This window comes from Hyperolius riggenbachi, chromosome 10 (assembly GCF_040937935.1).
Source record: "Hyperolius riggenbachi isolate aHypRig1 chromosome 10, aHypRig1.pri, whole genome shotgun sequence".
Taxonomy (NCBI): Eukaryota; Metazoa; Chordata; class Amphibia; order Anura; family Hyperoliidae; genus Hyperolius; species Hyperolius riggenbachi.
The window spans coordinates 116265632-116287082 of NC_090655.1; the positions used below are offsets into that span (position 1 = coordinate 116265632).

Sequence of the window (21451 nt, forward strand, 5' to 3'; positions counted from 1 at the left end):
CACCAAGGGTAGGCAAGGGAAGGGGTATGAACATTGGGGGCAGGGTCGGACAGGGCCGGCGGGAGTTTGGGATTTTGCCCAGTAGGCCTCCCTCTTAGTGTCCCTGGGGGGCCCCGAGCACTGCAGGAGGGGGCACAGCGCAGGAAGGAGGAGCAATGTTTTCTGGGGAACATTGCTACTTCATTTATGTATTCAGAGCCCATTTGGCTACTAAATTATTTTATTTTGACGCACCTGGCTATTTATTTTGTTCATTGTAAGGCACCTTGATACTTAATTATTTTATCTGGAGGTGTGTGACTATGTAATATTTTTATTTAGCTGCATTTGGCTACTTGATTATCATGAGGCATGTAACTTACTTGATTATTTTATCTAAAGTTTATCTGGTCAGACCCACTCTCTGTCAATAGCACCGCTACTTATTTTGTGTATTTTTGGGTCTGCCAATGACCCATCATGACCACGCCCATATTGCAGTGCAAGGTGACATCCACTTTTAATGTCCTAACAACTGATGTATTTATATAGTGCAAAATTTCCGTAGTACATGCAAGAGTGAGCTCAAAATGGTGGGGGGCGATCCCGTGCCCCCCCCCTGGTGGGCCCTTAGTGTCCCAGTCTGACCCTGATTGGGGGGCACCATCAAAGTTTTGCTGGGAGGCCCCATTATTTGTAGTTACACCCCTGGATCTATATCAGTTTTTTCTGTATCGAGTGAATGACCGGTACCAGCATAAAACTCATGATGGGCCTGAAAGCTTCTCTACAACAACATCATCACAGCACGGGATATTCTTCGAGCATTGCACAGAGCGTACAACTGCTCATTCATCTCCATCTCCATCAGCTCTCACACACGGATTATTCAATGACTGAAAACAAGTGCATTACATTTATATTCTAATCCTAAACCTTGTTTGCCATCACTTTATTTATTTTTTTAGCCTACTTAGCAATATATTTTGGCTTTAAAAGATTAAGGTTAAGTCAGGGTGATTTCACTTGTACCATTTAATTAAAAAAATACAGATATTAACTGTGTGAAACATTATGTGGAAATGATTGTGTTCATACCCCAAGCTAAGGTTCCAGATTCCCACAACACCCCCTTTAGTGACATAATACCGTGACTATAAATAGCTTTGTCGCATAACCATTGTAGTCCGTACTTAGCACAGAGCTAGGACATGGTATGCTGTGAATATAACTGACATAGACAAAAATGTAACTATTGCTATGCATTTACTAGATGTTGTTTAGGGTCCTATTCACTTACAGGAAAAACCTGCAAGAACTCCAAGGAAAAGCTGGAGGAGCTGCAGACGGCTTTATACTGAAATCTATTATATACTTTACCATAATGAATGTATATATTGTTTACATGTCTATTTTTGTCTACCCTACAGAAATACCTTGCAGCTGTTCTGATTGTGGTTGGTGCCCTGGTGGTTACTTGCAATGGAGATTGTATGATACGTCATCCAGAATTAAAAAATGGTGACTTTCCTGAAGGTGAGAAAAAGGCAATTAATAATGAAGAATCATTTAGTTCATTTGGATTAAATGTTCCCAGTCTAGACAGATTTCAGTACACTAAGTACTATCATTTGCCTTCGCCAGTGTTGCTCGCAAATTTTTGCCAAAGTCATTTTCGCATCAAAAATAGCATTGAGAACATATTTGCAAAAATACTTTGCGAAAATGTCTCAAAAAGTTTGGGGTTTTTACTGCAAAAAAGGAGAAAAAATTAGTTTTTAGCGCAAAAATTTGGGAAAAATCACAAACTTATTACAAAATGATCTACAATAGCATTTTCCCTAGTGTTGTCATGTTTTCAGTTCGCAAATGCGAATTGGCTGCAAACGGAGAAACCGGAGAATCGCCATAGACTTCAATGAGCAGGCGAATGCTAAAACCTAGAGGGACTGTTTCTGGCCACAAAAGTGATCCAAAAGTTGTTTAAAGGGGCCCAACACCTGGGCTGTGGCGTGCCAGAGGGGGATCCATGCCAAAAGTCCCACCAAAAATTACATAGTTGACCCAGAGTCGTGTTTTATTCTCTAAAGCGCAGAAATCACATTACATTTCTAAATTTGGGGAATAAAGTGCTTTAAACCATCCGGCGTATGTACACCTCAATGAGGAAGTGTAATGGTTAGGCCCAGTTCACACTGACAGACGGAACGACACATTTACCGCACCACAAACGTCCACAAATAACTTCAGGAGGGAGAATTACTGTTTTTACTAGTTGACACCTCCAGGACGTAAATGTTAGGCCCCTCGGCACCAATCTTTGTGTAGTGGTGACAGTCGCCGTCCTTGTGCGCACCCTCATTCCCATGAGCAGGCGATTACGGTTTTACAGCCCCCCTTCCAGCCAGGTTGAGATAGTTCATTGACGTTGTGGAGTGCCCATATCAGAAAAATATGAGGATGTTGCGGCAAGGTTCCTAGCAGGAGTGGTAGAACATGGGGTGTGCTGCTGTGTAAGCCAGTCAACTACTTCTGTGGCATTTTGTGAGTTCAAGGTACGTGGTCTCTAAACACGGGCAATTTGCTAGGGCCTCAGGAAATCACAGCAGCATGACCCCTACAAACCCTGTGGCGTGGGGGAGGCTTACTTTGGACACCAGGAAATGTGCCAAGCAAGGGTCTAGTATACATTTTGATTATAATAAAAGCTTGAAACACGAAATCAACACTAAATTTAAAAATTACTCTCCAAATTCACATTTTACACTTTAAAGCTGCAGCTGCTCAACCTGCACTATTATGAATGAAAAGGTGGCCATACATCTAGCGATGACGGGCAGACTCGACCAAGAGACAAATCTCTTTCTGAACGAATCTGATTAGAGAGAGATCTGTCAGCTGCCCATACACCGCAGGCAGGGTCGGACTGGGACACCAAGGGCCCACCGAGGAAGTTTCAGCCAGGGGCCCACCCCCCTCTCCTCCTCCTCCCTCCCCCCCCCCCCCCCCCATTTTGGGCTCACATACACATGTACTCTAGAAATTTTGCATGACTTTATGGTAGGGAATAGATTGTGAGCAATTCTGAGGACAGTCTCCAATAGGGATATGTCTAAATGCGAAACTAAATGGGTGTCACCACGCACTGGAACATCGGCGTGGTCATGATGAGTCATGGGCAGACTTAAAAAAAAAAAATACAAAACACAAAATAAGTAGCGGCGTTATTCACAGAGATTAGGTCCGACCAGATACATTGTATATTCAAGTAGTTACATGCCTCATGATAATTCATCAAGTTCCCCACAAAATGCAATCAGGTTGACGGCAGATACCCCCACACAATGCAATCAGGTTGGTGGCAGATACCCCCACACAATGCAATCAGGTTGGTGGCAGATACCCCCACAAAATGCAATCAGGTTGACGGCAGATACCCCCACACAATGCAATCAGGTTAACGGCAGATACCCCCACAAAATGCAATCAGGTTGATGGCAGATACCCCCACAAAATGCAATCAGTTTGGCTGCAGATACCCCCACAAAATGCAATCAGTTTGGCTGCAGATACCCCCACACAATGCAATCAGGTTGGCTGCAGATACCCCCACACAATGCAATCAGGTTGGTGGCAGAGATACCCCCACACAATGCAAGTCCCCCCCAGCTTGGAAGGGGGGGCAGAGGGCACAGATCAGCGGGGAAGCCTCCCCCCCTCCCTCACCTAGGGCCCCCCCTTCCGCGCACCCCCCTCCTCGAGAAGTGCAGCCAGCAGCGAGCGGAGTATAGCTTACCAGCTTCAGATGATGCTATCTCCGCTCCGCTCCGCATGCCGCTGCTGCCCTGCTGGTCTCTGTCTCCTGTAGTGACGCTGTCCAATCACGCTCTAGCAGGAAGTACTGCGAGAACGTGATTGGACAGCGTCACACACTACAGTCAGAGACCAGCAGGGCAGCGGCATGTGGACTCGGAGCGGAGATAGCATCATCTCTGTAGCTATTCTCCGCTCGCTGCTGGCTGCACTTCTGGAGGAGGGGGGTGCGCGGAAGGGGGGGGCCCTAGGTGAGGGAGGGGGGGACGCTTCCCCCCCTCCCCGCCGCTCTGTGCCCAATTCCCCCCCTTCCAAGCTGTGCCCCCCTCCAGTGGCGTAGCTAGGGTGTTTGACACCCGGTGCGGATAATTTACCAACACCCCCCCCCAAAAGCAAAGCGCGCAGCGACAAAAAAAATGGGTGTGGACATGACATCACATGGGTGGGGGGTAATTGTAATGTAACTGTAACAGTAAGGCAGTGGGCTAATATAGGTAGCCAGAATAGTTTCCCTCAGCATAGGTTAGATATGACAAATATGACAACATGACAAATTCAGCAATCTTGAGGCCCCCAACAAGACAAATTCAGCAATCATGAGGCCCCCAACAAGACATTCAGTAACCATGAGGCCCCCAACAAGACAAATTCAGTAACCATGAGGCCCCCAACAAGACAAATTCAGCAGTCATGAGGCACATAAATAAACAGCATTTCACATAAATAGGCAGAATGCCCACTTAATATGGTAGACACCTCTCACCTGGCTTCTGAATTCTCCTCTACTGGCTGCTGTGCCAGGCAATACTGTTTTTGGCTGGATTGGGGATGATGTGTGGGCTGAAAGGCCTGGCGGTGATGCTGTGGCCGGCCTGGCGGTGATGCTGGGCTGTACTTGGCTGGTTGAAGTAAATGTTGGCCTGACTGTTGGTGGTGATGCTGTGGCCTTTTTGACAGTGATTCTGGGCTGGTGTGCTGGTGGTGATGCTGGGCTGGCCTGGATAGTTTAGGTAGTGACAGGTGCACCCTAGTTTAGGTAGCACCAGGAGCCTCCCAGCTTAGGTAGTGACAGGACCCCCAAGTTTAGGTAGCGACAGGAGCCCCCCAGTTTAGTTAGTGACAGATACCCCCCAGTTTAGGTAGTGACAGGAGCCCCCAGTGTTTGTAGTGACAGGTGCCCCCCAGTTAAGGTAGTAACAGGTGCCCCCCAGGGTATGTAGTGACAGGAGCCCCCAGTGTTTGTAGTGACAGGTGCCCCCCAGGGTATGTAGTGACAGGTGCCCCCAGTTTAGGTAGTGACAGGTGCCCCCAGTTCAGGTATTGACAGGCGCCCCCCCAGTTCAGTTAGTGACAGGTACCCCCAGTTTAGGTATGACCGGAGCCCCCCAGTGTATGCAGTGACAGGGACCCCCCCCCCCAGTGTATATAGTGACAGGAGCCCCTAGTTTAGGTAGTGACAGGGCCCCCCAGTATAGATAGACAGGTCTATAGGTGTCCCCAGTTTAAATAGCCAGATCTATAGGTGTCCTCAGTGGCAGCGGAGAGAGAAGAGAAGCGGTGGGGAAGGGAGGACGTTTCCCCCTCCCCCTTCCCTCACCTTGGGGCTCCCCCTCTCTCGCTCCCCCCTTTAGAATTAAGTGATGTGGCAGGCAGCGCCGCTGTGCCTGCCGCTTCTTTTCTCTCTCCGCTGCCACCCCAGGGCGGGCGGGCCAGCCACGTCCGGGTAGCTAGGGGGGGGCAGCAGCTAGCCAGGGGAGTGCGCATGCCCCATTTTGCCCTATGTAGGGACGCCCATGGCATGGTGGGCAGATAGGTAGCCGGGTAGGCAGTTATGTAGCCGGGTGGGAGGGTAGGCAGATAGGTAGCTGGGTGGGCAGTTAGGTAGCCGGGTGGGAGGGTAGGCAGTTAGGTAGCCAGGTGGGCAGATAGGTAGCTGGGTGGGCAGTTAGGTAGCCAGGTGGGAGGGTAGGCAGATAGGTAGCTGGGTGGGTAGATAGGTAGCCGGGTGGGCAGATAGGTAGCCGGGTGGGAGGGTAGGCAGATAGGTAGCTGGGTGGGTAGATAGGTAGCCGGGTGGGTAGATAGGTAGCCGGGTGGGCAGATAGGTAGCCGGGTGGGAGGGTAGGCAGATAGGTAGCTGGGTGGGTAGATAGGTAGCCGGGTGGGCAGTTAGGTAGCCAGGTGGGAGGGTAGGCAGTTAGGTAGCCGGGTGGGCAGATAGGTAGCTGGGTGGGTAGATAGGTATCCAGGTGGGCAGATAGGTAGCCGGGTGGGCAGATAGGTAGCCGGGTGGGAGGGTAGGCAGTTAGGTAGCCGGGTGGGCAATTAGGTAGCCGGGTGGGAGGGTAGGCAGATAGGTAGCTGGGTGGGTAGATAGGTAGCCGGGTGGGAGGGTAGGCAGTTAGGTAGCCGGGTGGGCAGTTAGGTAGCCGGGTGGGAGGGTAGGCAGAAGGGTAGCCGGGTGGGAGGGTAGGCAGTTAGGTAGCCGGGTGGGCAGTTAGGTAGCCGGGTGGGAGGGTAGGCAGATAGGTAGCTGGGTGGGTAGATAGGTAGCCGGGTGGGCAGCCAGTTAGGTAGCCGGGTGGGTAGATAGGTAGCCGGGTGGGAGGGTAGGCAGTTAGGTAGCCGGGTGGGCAGTTAGGTAGCCGGGTGGGAGGGTAGGCAGATAGGTAGCTGGGTGGGTAGATAGGTAGCCGGGTGGGCAGATAGGTAGCCGGGTGGGAGGGTAGGCAGATAGGTAGCTGGGTGGGTAGATAGGTAGCCGGGTGGGTAGATAGGTAGCCGGGTGGGCAGATAGGTAGCCGGGTGGGAGGGTAGGCAGATAGGTAGCTGGGTGGGTAGATAGGTAGCCGGGTGGGCAGTTAGGTAGCCAGGTGGGAGGGTGGGCAGTTAGGTAGCCGAGTGGGTAGCCAGTGGGGGCCCCGACTCCTATGCTCCCCCTCACCTGGGTGTCCCCCCTCCTTACAAGCCGCGGGGAGGGCAGCCCGACTGTTTTTTTTTTGTTTTTTTTCCCTTAAAAAAAACTATTTTCCCCGGGGGCCCCCTCCTATCCTCCCCCTCCCTCACCTCGGACTCTCGGAGGGCCCCCTCCTGTTACGAGCGGCGCCGGCGGGTACAGCAAACTTTCGGGGAGGTATAGCAGAAGATAGAGGTCCAGCTGCCTCCCAGTCGCTGTCTCCTCTATGCCGCTCGCACTAAACCAGGAAGCAGTGCGAGCGGCATAGAGGAGACAGCGTAGCCCGGGAGGCAGCTGGACCTCTATCTTCTGCTATACCTCGCAGGAACTTTGCTGTAACCGCCGCCGCCGCTCGTAACAGGAGGGGGGCCCTCCGAGGTGAGGGAGGGGGAGGATAGGAGGGGGCCCCCCCGGGGAAAATAGTTTTTTTTAAGGGACATAAAAAAAAAAAAAAAAAAACAGTCGGGCTGCCCTCCCCGGCTCTCCCATGCAGCGCACGCCTTCTAGGGGCCCCCAGGAGGAGGGGCAGTCGGGGCCCACCGATGGGACCGTCGGTGGTTCGGCGGCTCTGTCCGAGCCTGACCGCAGGCTGATATACACCGCAGGCTGATATACACTGCAGGCTGATATACACCGCAGGCTGATATACACTGCAGACTGATATACACCACAGGCTGATATACACCGCAGGCTGATATACACTGCAGGCTGATATACACCACAGGCTGATATACACCGCAGCCTGATATACACCGCAGGCTGATATACACTGCAGGCTGATATACACCACAGGCTGATATACACTGCAGGCTGATATACACCGCAGGCCGATTTCCGATCAATTTCAACGTGAAAACTCTCGGGAATGCGCAGAGAACTAGGGGATGTGTGCAGTGGCAGCAACTGTGATCAGAGCTGCTGCAATCAGTGCGGGTGAGAGACTTGGTGAATAATGACACCGGGGATTGCTGTGGGGGGAGGGGGGGGGCGGGTTCAGGGTTTGAGGGGCACATGTACTACCTGATCTATAGGCATACCGCTTTTAGGTTTTTTTTTCTTTCCAGACACAGTGTCGGGCATACCACTAATGAGGTTAACAATAGATTATTATTGATTTATAAAGCGCCAACATATTCTGTGGGGATGTACAAAATAATAAACAAACATAGGGTACTGTAATGATCTGCTCAGCTGGCTGCACAGGCAGACAGCTGTTTGACCATTCCTCAAGCCTGTCGGATGCAGGTCTCTGGATAATAGACCTGTCTTTGCTTTGCAAGCTTCAGACCTGCTCTGCTGCTGAGGAATTTGCATATACTGATTATGCAGCATAAATACCATGTGATCCCACAATCCTTGGCTGGTCATCATGGTTTGTTACTGTTGAAACACTCCTGGAGTGTCAGCCTTGCTATTGTTTGCTAAAGATTATCTTAGAGTATTCCTGGGGACTGCATTAGGCATCCCTCTAGTACAGTCAGGTTGTATTATTTGTATTGCCTGTTCAGTCTTCTGTTTGTCCTTGCGATTGCACTGTCGCCAGCGGTGGGCGATGGTGAAATGTTTGTTCCAGAACTTAGATCACACTTGCTCTGGCGGAAAGAGCAGTGGATCCTGCTAAGCTCTGTTTCTGTACTTGGATCACACTTGCTCTGGCGGAAAGAGCAGTGGATCCTGCTAGCCTGTTTCTGTACTTGGATCACACTTGCTCTGGCGGAAAGAGCAGTGGATCCTTCCTGTCCTGTCTCTGAACTCAGATCGCACTCGCTCTGGCGGAAGAGCGTGGATCTTATTTGTCCTATTCCTGTTTCTGTTCGTTTGTCTGTCTGGACCGCACTCGCTCTAGCGGTAGCAGCGGTGGTTCCTTTTGAACTCTGTCTGGGAGTGTAGGCCAGAGCTGCGGCTGCTGCTGGCTGCTCCTTCTCTCTGTCTTGTCTGATACGAACGCTTGCTGTAGGCTCGGTGGGGTAACCGTTGAGCAAGCGTTCGCGTTCTCTGTTTCATGTTTGTGTGGCTTTGGTTAGTTAGGGTGGCGTGCTTGTCTCTGTTGCGCTTATCGTGCGGAGACCGCACCATAAACGCGTTCGCTGTTGCGAATGAGTGCGGTGTTCGCGTTTAGCTAGCGTTTGTTATTTTCCTTATCTTGTCATTGTTTGCTGTGCCTTTGCTACTCTCGTGCTCTGTCTTACTCAGTCTTGTGTCACTTCTGGCAATCGCTTCTCTCGCGATTGCATTCCTACTTTGTTTCTGCTGTTGTGTGTTCACCATCGCGGGTTGGCGACTAGATTAGTGCACACACATACATTCTGTCCCCATGCTCTTTCTCATTGGCAATCGCAGCTCTTGCGATTGCGTTCTCACTTGGCTTCCCTCGTACATTTCCTATCTGGCATTTGTGGTTGGGCAGAGGATCTGTTCCTCTGCACTCCACGGCTCCATCTGCTGGCAGGAATTCCCCTCTACAGGTGCGTTGCACCTTGTGCTGGGTTCTCTCAGATTATACGCTTGTGGAGGATTTCCGCAGTGTCAGCGCACATCCTGTGTGCTGACCACGGAGAGAATTCCACAATCGTTACAGGTACATAATAATACAGAGAATGGTATACATCAATATATGAAATAAAGAGTTGGTACAAAATACAGAATCTGTACAAAATGCAGAATTAGTAATTACAGTGACAAAAGTAATTGTTATAAAATAACAATTTCCAAGACACAAAAGGGTGAAAGAGCCCTGCCCTTGTGAGCTTACAATCTAAAGCATACATGTCAAACTTCAGCCTGCAGGCAAAATTTGGCCCTCAGAGCCAGGAGATTTGGCCCTCAAGTGGTTTCCCCACTTTGCATTATGTTTGGCCTGCTCTAGACCACCAGGGAAGCTATACTGGAGGTGAAGCCCTAGAACACTAGGGAAGCCATATGGGGGAGGGAGGAGGAAAGTATTAAACACTAGGGAACTGTATAGGGGGTGGGGGTCTCTAGACACCAGGGAACCTTATAGGGGAAGAAGCACCACCAGACACCAGAGAACTTTATAAGGGAGGAAGGTGGGCAGTAGACATTGAGGTTGACCCGCGACTAGGTCCCACCATCCCAGTGTACAATTCCGGCCCGTGACTAGATCCCAGTGCACAATTTTGGCCCACTTTGTATTTGAGTTTGACCCCATTTATCTAAAGGAATAGGAATGTGTGTTCTTTGTTTGTCCTTAGTTCTGTGATGCAGCTATGTACGTGGTTGCTTAGTTTAACATTAATTCTCCATTAATACTGATTGTTATAAGGAAACAGTCAAACTCTTGGCATCACTCCTGATCCTAGGAACAGCTGACAGCGATGACTGCCATACACCATGTACAGTATAAACTGGCTGATACCATCCTGGTTAAGAAGGTTAAGCCTGACAAGTATGGGATCATTAGCAATCAGCTGTACCAGTGTGAGAACGCGGAAGAGCCGCCGCCATGATCCAGCAGCAGGCGGCTCTTTCCGCGCACACACGCGCCACACACACGGAGAGGCAGCCGCCTCTCCTCAGCATGAGGCGGCTGTCTCCGTGCAGGGACGCATGAAGAGCGGGGAAACCGCCGCATCAGACGCGGCGGTTGGTCCGCATGCCCCCGCTGCGGAGACACCGCAGAGCGGGGCAGTTGTGGCTGGGACTCGTAGTCCCTCAGGGTTTAGAGTGACGCGCGCGCGCGCGCACTCAGGAAGAATTTATGTCAGCCAGAGATGAGTCAGCTGACCAGGTTGGTCAGCTGACTCTGGCTCCCATCCTGATTGGTCTAGCACTTAGGGAGGTGCTGGAGAGGCCTCCGTGTATATATACAGCTGGCTGTTCACTTGTTCCTTGTCTGGCGTTGCGTTCACACATGTGGGAGCACCCAGAGCCGTAGTCAGATCCGTTAGTGTGCCAGGACCAGCTGGAGCTGTAATCCTACACTAAGCTAGATTCTGTTGATAGCTTAAAGTACTAGTTTGATTGTGATTATCTGTTATGACCTTTTGCCTGCCTCGACTATCCTCCTGAACTCTGACCTTGTACCTCGTTATATCTGATACCCCGTTGCTGAACCCTGCCTGTACTTTGACTCCGCCTCTGCCTCCTGATTTTGTACCCCGATATTTCTGACACCTCGCTGCCGAACCCTGCCTGTACTTTGACTCCGCCTCTGCCTCCTGATTTTGTACCCCGATATTTCTGATACCCCGCTGCTGAACCCTGCCTGTACTTTGACTCCGCCTTTGCCTACTGATATTGTACTTATCTGCCCGTCTGGTTACAACCTAGCTTGTCCGACCTCGAGAACCGACCTCACGATTTGAGGCGGTTCCCCGTCCCGTTAGTGACACTTCCGCCTGAGTGTCACTTTCGGACCTCCCTTCCCACTGTCTGTCTGACTCCTCCCGTTTTGGAGAACTCAGACCTGCGGAAGGGATCAGTGCAGTTCTCCTCGCTGCACTGAGGCTTGTCCTCTGTATTACTGTTGCACCAATCACTACACTCTACTCAGGTGACCAGAGGTTAGCTAGTATATTGGATTATCGGTGATACTGCAGATCACATATAATCTGGTATACGTCTGTATTTCCCGTGATACTGCAGATCACCGGTAATCAGACCTCTCTGTGCTTCACCGAGCGTTACAGAACGCCAGACCAATAAACTGATGGACGCACGAGCTGACCCTCTGACTGTGCTTGCCACTTCGGTGGATAATATCCATCAAGCACTGGGCCAGCACAAAGCCTTAATTGATGCCCTAAAAGGCTCTGTGCAAACCCTTCAGACGTCAGTTGATTCGGTGCGATCTCCTCCTAGTGATGACATACGTATGCCCGTACCTGATAAGTTTTCCGGCCACAAGTCTGACTTCCGGAATTTTAGGAGTAGAGTGTTGTCATACTTCGAATTGAGACCCCGATCCTCGGGGACTGAGACCCAACGGGTCATCGTTATTAAGACGTTGTTGACTGGGGACTCCCAGTCCTGGGCATATAACCTGCCTCCTACCGATACTGCTCTGACCTCGGTAGAGGAATTCTTTAAGGCCATGGCCATAATCTACGACGACCCTGACCTTGCTGCGACCTCAGAGCGGAAGCTCAAACTTTTGCGGCAAGGCAGAGGATCGGTCGAGGATTATGCGGCAGAGTTCCGTAGGTGGTCAATCACCTCTAGGTTTGACAATTTTGCCCTAATGGACTACTTTTTGTCTGGATTATCGGAGGAGGTCTCCGACTTAATGTTAACTGTACCCGAACCCAAAACAGTTGATGAGGCCATATCATCGGCCATTCGAGTAGATCGCAGGCTACGCCATCAGAGGCAGGCTAGGGGCAGTCACCATGTCAGGGTGACTTCGTATGCGGCACCGGTTGCTGCATCCTCTGTAACAGCATCTCCACCTGTCTCACCCTTTCCGGCCTTACCTCCACCAGAACCGATGCAAATTGGCCGATCAAAACTAACCCAGGTGGAGCGAAGGCGAAGGATGGCGGAACAACTGTGCCTATATTGTGCAGAGGCAGGGCATAGGGTGCGAAACTGCCCTAACAGGGCGGGAAACGGGTCTGCCTAGGAGTAGTGGGGGGTGACACCCTAGGCTCACAGTTCTCACCCCTTAAAGAGAAAAAAGTGCTTCTCCCCTGTACCATTACATGGGAGAACAAGTCCGTAGCCACTGAAGCATTTGTTGATTCCGGCTCAGCGGCTAATTTTATGAGCATTGAATTTGCTCAGGAGTTGGGTATTCCTCTCACTCCTGTGAGTCCCCCCATTCAGGTCACGGCAGTGGACGATTCCCCTCTGCAACGGGAGCGCCCACTGTCACAGACTCCGGAGGTGAAGGTCACCATAGGGGTACTGCATGGGGAAAAGTTACGATTTTTTGTATTACATATGTCCACCTCCACTATTATCCTAGGCATGCCGTGGTTGCAAACCCATTCACCTCAAATAGACTGAGCCACGGGTCAGTTAACCACATGGTCACCTCATTGTTTTCAACGGTGTTTGGGGAAGTTGACATTGGGGCAAACCAGAGTTCAGGTGGGAGGTGTGCCAGACCAGTACTCTGAATATGCCGACGTATTTTGCCCCAAGGCAGCTGACAAACTACCCCCACATCGGCCATTCAACTGTCCCATCAATCTCCGTTCAGGTTGTGTACCTCCCCGGGGCCATCTGTATAATTTGTCGGGGCCCGAAAAAGTGGCCATGCAGGAATATATCCGTGAGAACATGGCCAAGGGCTTCATTCGGCCATCTCGTTCACCCGCCGGGGCAGGGTTCTTTTTTGTTAAGAAAAAAGATGGGGGCTTACGGCCATGTATCGACTACCGGGGGCTTAATAAGATCACAGTGAAGAATCGCTACCCGTTGCCATTAATAGATGACCTTTTCACACAGGTCACGAAGGCTAAAATATTCTCGAAACTGGATTTACGGGGGGCATACAATCTTGTGCGGATCAGAAAGGGTGACGAATGGAAAACGGCCTTCAATACTCCGGACGGGCATTACGAGTACCTGGTGATGCCCTTCGGGTTATGTAATGCCCCGGCCGTTTTTCAGGAACTCATCAATGAGGTCTTTAGGGAGGTGTTGGGGAAGTTCGTGTTAGTTTATCTCGATGATATTCTTATCTTTTCTAACAATCTCTCAGATCACAGAGTTCATGTTAGATGGGTTTTGAACAAACTGAGACAAAATTTGTTATATGCTAAACTTGAAAAGTGCATTTTCGAAGTCACGTCCGTGGCTTTTTTGGGATATATAATCTCCACCTCGGGTCTCTCCATGGACCCTGCCAAGGTCTCCGCGGTACTGGAGTGGCCGTAGCCGGTGGGATTGAAGTCCCTACAACGGTTCCTAGGGTTTGCAAACTACTACAGAAGGTTTATTAGGGGATATTCCACAGTAGTGGCACCCCTCACCAACCTTACTAAGAAAGGGGCAGACACCACTCATTGGCCTCCCGAGGCTTTACAGGCATTCGCTACTCTGAAGGGGTTATTCTGCTCGGCGCCCATATTAAGGCACGTGGACACTTCGTTTCCATTTATAGTCGAGGTAGACGCCTCAGAGGTTGGGGTAGGGGCTGTGCTGTCTCAACGTTCAGGTCTTCAGGGCAGATTACATCCATGTGCCTATTTTTCCTGGAGGTTCTCTTCGGCAGAGAGAAACTACGATATAGGCAATAGGGAGCTTCTAGCTATCAAGCTAGCCTTCGAAGAGTGGCGTCATTGGCTGGAAGGAGCAGAGCACACGATTACGGTTTATACCGACCACAAGAATCTCGAGTACATCGAGGGAGCTAAAAGGTTAAGTCCTCGACAAGCTCGATGGTCGCTATTTTTTTCGAGGTTCAAATTCGTAATTACTTTCACTCCAGGCAGTAAAAATACCAAGGCGGACGCACTTTCTAGGTGTTTCGAGCCGGAGACAGCACAGCCCTCGATTCCTGAATCCATTATTCCACGAAAGTTGGTGTTAGCCGCTACCGAGACTTGGGAGAACTGGAAAGAAGTTTTGGGTCCTTTCCAACAGGATGTCCCAGAAGGGAAACCTGAGGGAGTGTTATTTATCCCATTGCCCTTCCGTCTCCAGATTTTGGAGATGGTCCACTCACACAAGAATTCGGGACATCCTGGGGCGTCTAGAACGCAGGATCTCTTGGCCAGGTGTGCGTGGTGGCCCTCTCTGGCAACTGACTGCAAAGAATTTGTTAGGGAATGTGCGGTGTGTGCAAAAAGCAAACCCTCCCGGCTGGCATCTGTAGGTACTCTGCAGCCTTTGCCCACCCCGAGTGAGCCGTGGACCCATTTGTCCATGGATTTTGTGGGGGAGCTTCCTAGGTCAGAGGGCAAGTCGGTCATATGGGTGGTAGTCGACCACTTTAGTAAAATGGCCCATTTCGTGCCCTTGAAAGGACTCCCCTCGGCCCAGGAATTGGCCGACTTATTCATCGTCCATATCTTTCGGTTGCATGGCATTCCGGAAGACATAGTTTCCGATCGGGGAGTCCAGTTTGTCTCAAAATTTTGGAGGGCATTCTGTCACCAGATGGGCATGGGGCTGTCATTTTCGTCGGGCTACCACCCACAGACAAATGGCCAAACTGAGAGGGTCAACCAATCGTTAGAGCAATTTTTACGTTGTTACGTGGCTGAAGCACAGAGCGATTGGGTCAAGTTTTTGCCCTACGCAGAGTTTGCACACAATAACTTAAAGAGTTCTTCCTCGGGTTTTTGTCCATTCCAGATAGTGACCGGGAAGTTACCTAAGTTTTCTCCATTGCCGGTGGTGTCCAGTCCGTTCCCAGCCTTGGAGGTTTGGCAGAAGACATTTAGGGACATGTGGTGGACCATAAAGGACAACCTTGTGAAAGCATTTCAGAGTCAGAAAAGTCAGGCTGACAAAAGACGCTAATTAGAGTGGAATTTTCAACCAGGAGATTTGGTTTGGGTGTCAACTCGCCACCTGACATTGAAACAACCTTCTGACAAACTTGGTCCCAGGTTTGTGGGTCCTTTCCCGGTAATCAGGAAAATTAACAAAGTTACCTATACCATTGACCTTCCCACCTGCATGCGGGGGGTAAGGTCCTTCCATGTATCCCTTCTCAAACCCGCAGTCCAGGTGGGCCCTGCTCCTCCTCCTCCCGTGTTGGTAGATGCCCAACCTGAATATGAAGTGGAAAAAGTTTTAGATTCACGCCTGGTACAGAACTCTGTACAGTACCTCGTACATTGGAAAGGGTACGGCATTGAGGAGAGGCAATGGGTACCTGAGAACCGTATGCATGCGGATGACTTAGTGAGGGAGTTTCATGCTTTACATCCAGAGAAACCTGGAAGGAGCTGTCCGGAGTCCACTACTCGGGGGGGGGGGGTACTGTGAGAACGCGGAAGAGCCGCCGCCATGATCCAGCGGCAGGCGGCTCTTTCCGCGCACACACGCGCCACACACACGGAGAGGCAGCCGCCTCTCCTCAGCATGAGGCGGCTGTCTCCGTGCAGGGACGCATGAAGAGCGGGGAAACCGCCGCATCAGACGCGGCGGTTGGTCCGCATGCCCCCGCTGCGGAGACACCGCAGAGCGGGGCAGTTGTGGCTGGGACTCGTAGTCCCTCAGGGTTTAGAGTGACGCGCGCGCGCGCGCACTCAGGAAGAATTTATGTCAGCCAGAGATGAGTCAGCTGACCAGGTTGGTCAGCTGACTCTGGCTCCCATCCTGATTGGTCTAGCACTTAGGGAGGTGCTGGAGAGGCCTCCGTGTATATATACAGCTGGCTGTTCACTTGTTCCTTGTCTGGCGTTGCGTTCACACATGTGGGAGCACCCAGATCCGTAGTCAGATCCGTTAGTGTGCCGGGACCAGCTGGAGCTGTAATCCTACACTAAGCTAGATTCTGTTGATAGCTTAAAGTACTAGTTTGATTGTGATTATCTGTTATGACCTTTTGCCTGCCTCGACTATCCTCCTGAACTCTGACCTTGTACCTCGTTATATCTGATACCCCGTTGCTGAACCCTGCCTGTACTTTGACTCCGCCTCTGCCTCCTGATTTTGTACCCCGATATTTCTGACACCTCGCTGCCGAACCCTGCCTGTACTTTGACTCCGCCTTCGCCTCCTGATTTTGTACCCCGATATTTCTGATACCCCGCTGCTGAACCCTGCCTGTACTTTGACTCCGCCTTTGCCTACTGATATTGTACTTATCTGCCCGTCTGGTTACAACCTAGCTTGTCCGACCTCGAGAACCGACCTCACGATTTGAGGCGGTTCCCCGTCCCGTTAGTGACACTTCCGCCTGAGTGTCACTTTCGGACCTCCCTTCCCACTGTCTGTCTGACTCCTCCCGTTTTGGAGAACTCAGACCTGCGGAAGGGATCGGTGCAGTTCTCCTCGCTGCACTGAGGCTTGTCCTCTGTATTACTGTTGCACCAATCACTACACTCTACTCAGGTGACCAGAGGTTAGCTAGTATATTGGATTATCGGTGATACTGCAGATCACATATAATCTGGTATACGTCTGTATTTCCCGTGATACTGCAGATCACCGGTAATCAGACCTCTCTGTGCTTCACCGAGCGTTACAACCAGGTTATGATGCATTTTTGCTCATCGTGTAGCCAGATAATTTCTGTGCATGTTTTTGTAGGCTGCACATTGTCAGAATTTAGAATTTATTAATCAAAAATGCTTATGTTTCTTTGCAGGATGTCTTCATGAAGGACAATTACATCCACTTAACACTCAGTGGAAGACAAAGGATTGTACGGGATGCAGCTGCAATGGCAAAGGGGCTATGACATGCTGCACGTAAGTTCATTTATTAACTATTTATGGACCAAGCTAATTGAAATCTTCGCCCTGTTTTGGTGGCCTCCTGGCTGGCAGGGCGTAGATTTCAATTAGCCGTCGCTGCGCGCATTCGCCGTTTCCGTCGCTCCCCGCCGATCACGCCGCTCAAACCCGACGAGTCTCACCACATCTCACAGGCTCTGCCAGTCTCTATGACGGCAGAGCCATGTGAGCCGGTCAGGAGCCGATTTCATTGGCTCCTGGCCCTGTCTTTCAATGTAAGCCGCTCCCATTGACTTACATTGAAAGACAGGGTCAGGAGCCAATGAAAGCGGCTTCTGACCGGCTCACATGGCTCTGCCGTCATAGAGATGGCAGAGTGGATGTCCTGGGGGTCCCGGCGAGAGGCGATGACGGCGGTTGTGGCGGGTATGCGCGGCAATTCGTCAGGATTGCGTCATTCTGGTACCAGCGGTCTCTGGTCCTTAAGGGGGCAGGTGCAAAAAAGAAATGAAATCAATATTTAGTAGATCCTCCTTTTGCAGAAATTACAGCCTCTAAAAGCTTCCTGTAGGTTCCAAAGAGAGTCTGGATTCTGGTTGAAGGCATTTTGGACCATTCCTCTTTACAAAACATCTCTAGTTCATTCAGGTTTGATGGCTTCTGAACATGGACTGATCTCTTTAAATCACATCACAGATTTTCAATTATATTCAGATCTGGGGACTGAGATGGCCATTTCAGAATGTTGTACTTGTTCCTCTACATGAATGCCTTAGTGCAGGGGCAGGGAACCTATGGCTCGGGAGCCAGATGTGGCTCTTTTGATGGCTGCATCTGGCTCACAGACAAATCAGTAGGAGTTGATTCAGTAAGCTACACAGCTCAAGCAGCGCAGCTTAGTGTGGCAGCGCAAGTAACATTTTCAAAGTAGGAACGCTACTGCTGCAGCATGCACTACTAACTTACTCATGCTACCCCAAAACGGCTGCTCCAATTGTCCCACCCTGGACCCTGTCAGGTCCAGTGACTTTGTAAGACAAGATCCCCGCACTTGTATTGGCCCAATAGGCTGCCTGTGGCTTGACAGGCAGCCTATTGGGCCAAAGTTCGGGGATCTCGTCCTACAAAGTGAATCAACCCCCAAGTCAGCTAGCTAATTGTACAAGCTGTTAGTCTGTATTTCTCCTGTCTGGCTCTCGGGGTAAATCGCTGATGTTGCTGAAACCCAAGAGAAGCTAAAGATGTGTCTGACACTTCCGCTGCCCAGCAGATCAACTGTATACATGTCACCATGGCAACAGGGACAGCCCTCTGCACCACTGTTTGAAACATATTGTACGGCTCTCACGGAATTACATTTTAAAATATGTGGCGTTTATGGCTCTCTCAGCTAAAAAGGTTCCTGACCCCTGGCTTAGTGGATTTTGAGCAGTGTTTAGGGGCATGTTTAGGGGGTGTTTTTGAAAGATCCAGCCCTAGCACAGTTTCAGCTTTGTCACTGATTCCTGGACATTGGTCTCCAGAATCTGCCAATACTGACTGAAATCCATGCATCCCTCAACTTTGACAAGATTCCCAGTCCCTGCACTGGCCACACAGCCCCACAGCATGATGGAACCACCACCATATTTTACTGTAGGTAGCAGGTGTTTTTCTTGGAATGTTGTGTTCTTTTTCCTCCATACATAACGCCCTTGTTATGCCCAAATAACTCAATTTTAGTTTCATCAGTCCACAGCACCTTATTCCAAAATTAAGCTGGCTTGTCCAAATGTGCTTTAGCATACTTCAAGCTGCTCTGTTTGTGCTGTGGGCGGAGAAAAGGCTTCCTCTGCTTCACTCTCGCATATGGCATCTCCTTGTGTAAATTGCGCCGAATGGTTGAACGATGCACAGTGACTCCATCTGCAGGAAGATGATGTTGTAGGTGTTTGATGCTGGTCTGTGGGTTGACTCTGACTGTTCTCACCATTTGTGGCTTCTGTCTATATGAGATTTTTCTTGGTCTGCCACTTTGAGACTGAACTTGAACTGAGCCTGTGGTCTTCCATTTCCTCAATACGTTCCTAACTGTGGAAAAAGACAGCTGAAATCTCTGAGACAGCTATCTTTATCCTTCCCCTAAACCATGTTGGTGAACAATCTTTGTTTTCAAGTCATCTGAGAGTTGTTTTGAGAACCCCATGTTGCTACTCTTCAGAGAAACTTAAAAGAGGAGGGAAACTTACAATTGACCCACTTAAATACTTTTTCTCATAATTGGATTCACCTTTGTATGTAGGTCAGGGGTAGCTGAGCTTACTAAGCCAATTTGAGTTCCAATAATTAATTCTAAAGGTTTTGGAATCAATAAAATGACAACAGTGCCCAAATGTATGCACCTGCCTAATTTTAATTATTGTGCAAGTTCTGTAAATCCAATAAACTTCATTTCACTTCTCAAATATGAAATATGATATATTTAACTGACATTTTTTATCGTAACAACCAATGATTTCCAGGGCCGGCGCTACCATAGAGGCAAAAGGTTCATTTGCCCCGGTGCCCCGACCGCTGCTGAGGCCCCAGCAGCGCCGACCCTGCGATATTTTCTCCCCCCGCTTGCACTGCTCCCCGGGGCCTATATTAGCGGCCATAATTACCTTATTCCCGGCGGGAGAGCAGACTGGCAGCGGCTGCATCCGGAGACATGCTGTCTCCCTCCTTCTCTATGACCCGGCGTGTGTTTACACATGACGCGCCGGGTCATAGAGAAGGAGGGAGACAGCGTGTCTCCGAGTGCAGCCGCTGCCCGCCCGCTCACCGGCCGAGAATAAGGTAATTATGGCTGCTAATATACTTGCAGCAGGGCCCCAGGGAGCAGAGGGGTAATGGGGGGGCCCAACGCTGAAGCTTACCCCAGGGCCACAGGGCCCCTTGAACCATGGCCCTGTGGGTGGTGGAGCACGAGAGGACGGTGTCACCATTAGAGATGGCCCGAACGGTTTGCCGGCGCCTGTCACTCACTAGCTAACCTGGGGGTCCCTGTCACTCACTACCTAACCTGGGGGGCGCCTGTCACTACCTAAACTAGGGGGCTTCTGTCGCTACCTAAACTGGGGGACTCCTGGCGCTACCTTAACTAGGGGGCACCTGTCACTACCTAAACTATCCAGGCCAGCCAGCCCAGACCACCAGTCAACCAGCCCAGAATCACTGTCAAAAAGGCCACAACAGCACCACCAGTCAGGCCAGCATTAACTTCAACAGCCCAGCATTACCGCCAGCCAGGTCACAGCATCACCGCCTGCCAAGCCAGCCACAGCATCGGCCACAGCATCACTGCCAGGCCTTTCAGCCCACACATCATCCCCAATCCAGCCAAAAACAGTATTGCCAGGCACAGCAGCCAGTAGAGGAGAAAACAGAAGCCAGGTGAGAGGTGTCTACCATATTCTGCCTATTTATGTGAAATGCTGTCTATTTATGTGCCTCATGACTGCTGAATTTGTCTTGTTGGTAGCCTCATGATTTGTTGGGGGCCTCAAGATTGCTGAATTTGTCTTGTTGAGAGCCTAATGATTTGTTGGGGGCCTCATGATTGCTGAATTTGTCTTGTTGGGGGCCTCACGATTGCTGAATTTGTCATGTCGGGGGCCTCACGATTGCTGAATTTGTCATGTCGGGGGCCTCACGATTGCTGAACTTGTCATGTTGGGGGCCTCATGATTGCTGAATTTGTCTTGTTGGGGGCCTCATGATTGCTGAATTTGTCTTAATAGGGGCCTCACGATTGCAGAATTTGTCTTGATAGGGGCCTCATGATCGCTGAATTTGTCTTGTTGGGGGTCACATGATTGCTAACTACGAGATTATGGGAAAAGCTGAATCTTCATCATATGAGACGCTATTGTCTATCGTGAGGCTCCCGACATGACAAATTCAGCAATCGTGAGGCCCCCGACATGACAAATTCAGCAATCGTGAGGCCCCCAACACAACAAATTCAGCGATCATGAGGCCCCCATCAAGACAAATTCTGCAATCGTGAGGCCCCTATCAAGACAAATTCAGCAATCATGAGGCCCCGAACAAGACAAATTCAGCAATCATGAGGCCCCCAACATGACAAGTTCAGCAACCTACTTTTTTTAGCTTTTTAAAACAGAAAATAAAACTGGGAGGTTCTAAAAAATGTAATACATTTTTCAGGAGTAGGATGGATGAAATTGTTTATCGTCACAGTTTATTTTCAACTTGGATTTTCCATAATGTTCATGTATGAGTTAAAACGTTTGTACAGTATTTAGTTTAAATTGCTGTTGCCACTTTGCAATAGATAAGTGACTTGTGGGTTGCAGTTTGGGCACTCGGCCTCCAAAAGGTTCGCAGCCACTGTCTTAAT

The 21451-nt window shown here is 50.2% G+C and overlaps 1 protein-coding gene across 1 annotated transcript in view; it reads left to right on the plus strand.

Moving 5' to 3' along the window:
- The window catches only part of LOC137534518 (beta-microseminoprotein-like), a 30956-nt gene that overhangs the window by 6307 nt on the left and 3198 nt on the right, over window positions 1–21451 (plus strand). The window contains exons 2-3 of the mRNA XM_068256050.1: window positions 1410–1515; window positions 16980–17082. Of these exons, the coding sequence (XP_068112151.1) occupies window positions 1473–1515; window positions 16980–17082 (146 nt within the window). The 5' untranslated portion in view covers window positions 1410–1472. The remainder of the gene's footprint in view (window positions 1–1409; window positions 1516–16979; window positions 17083–21451) is intronic.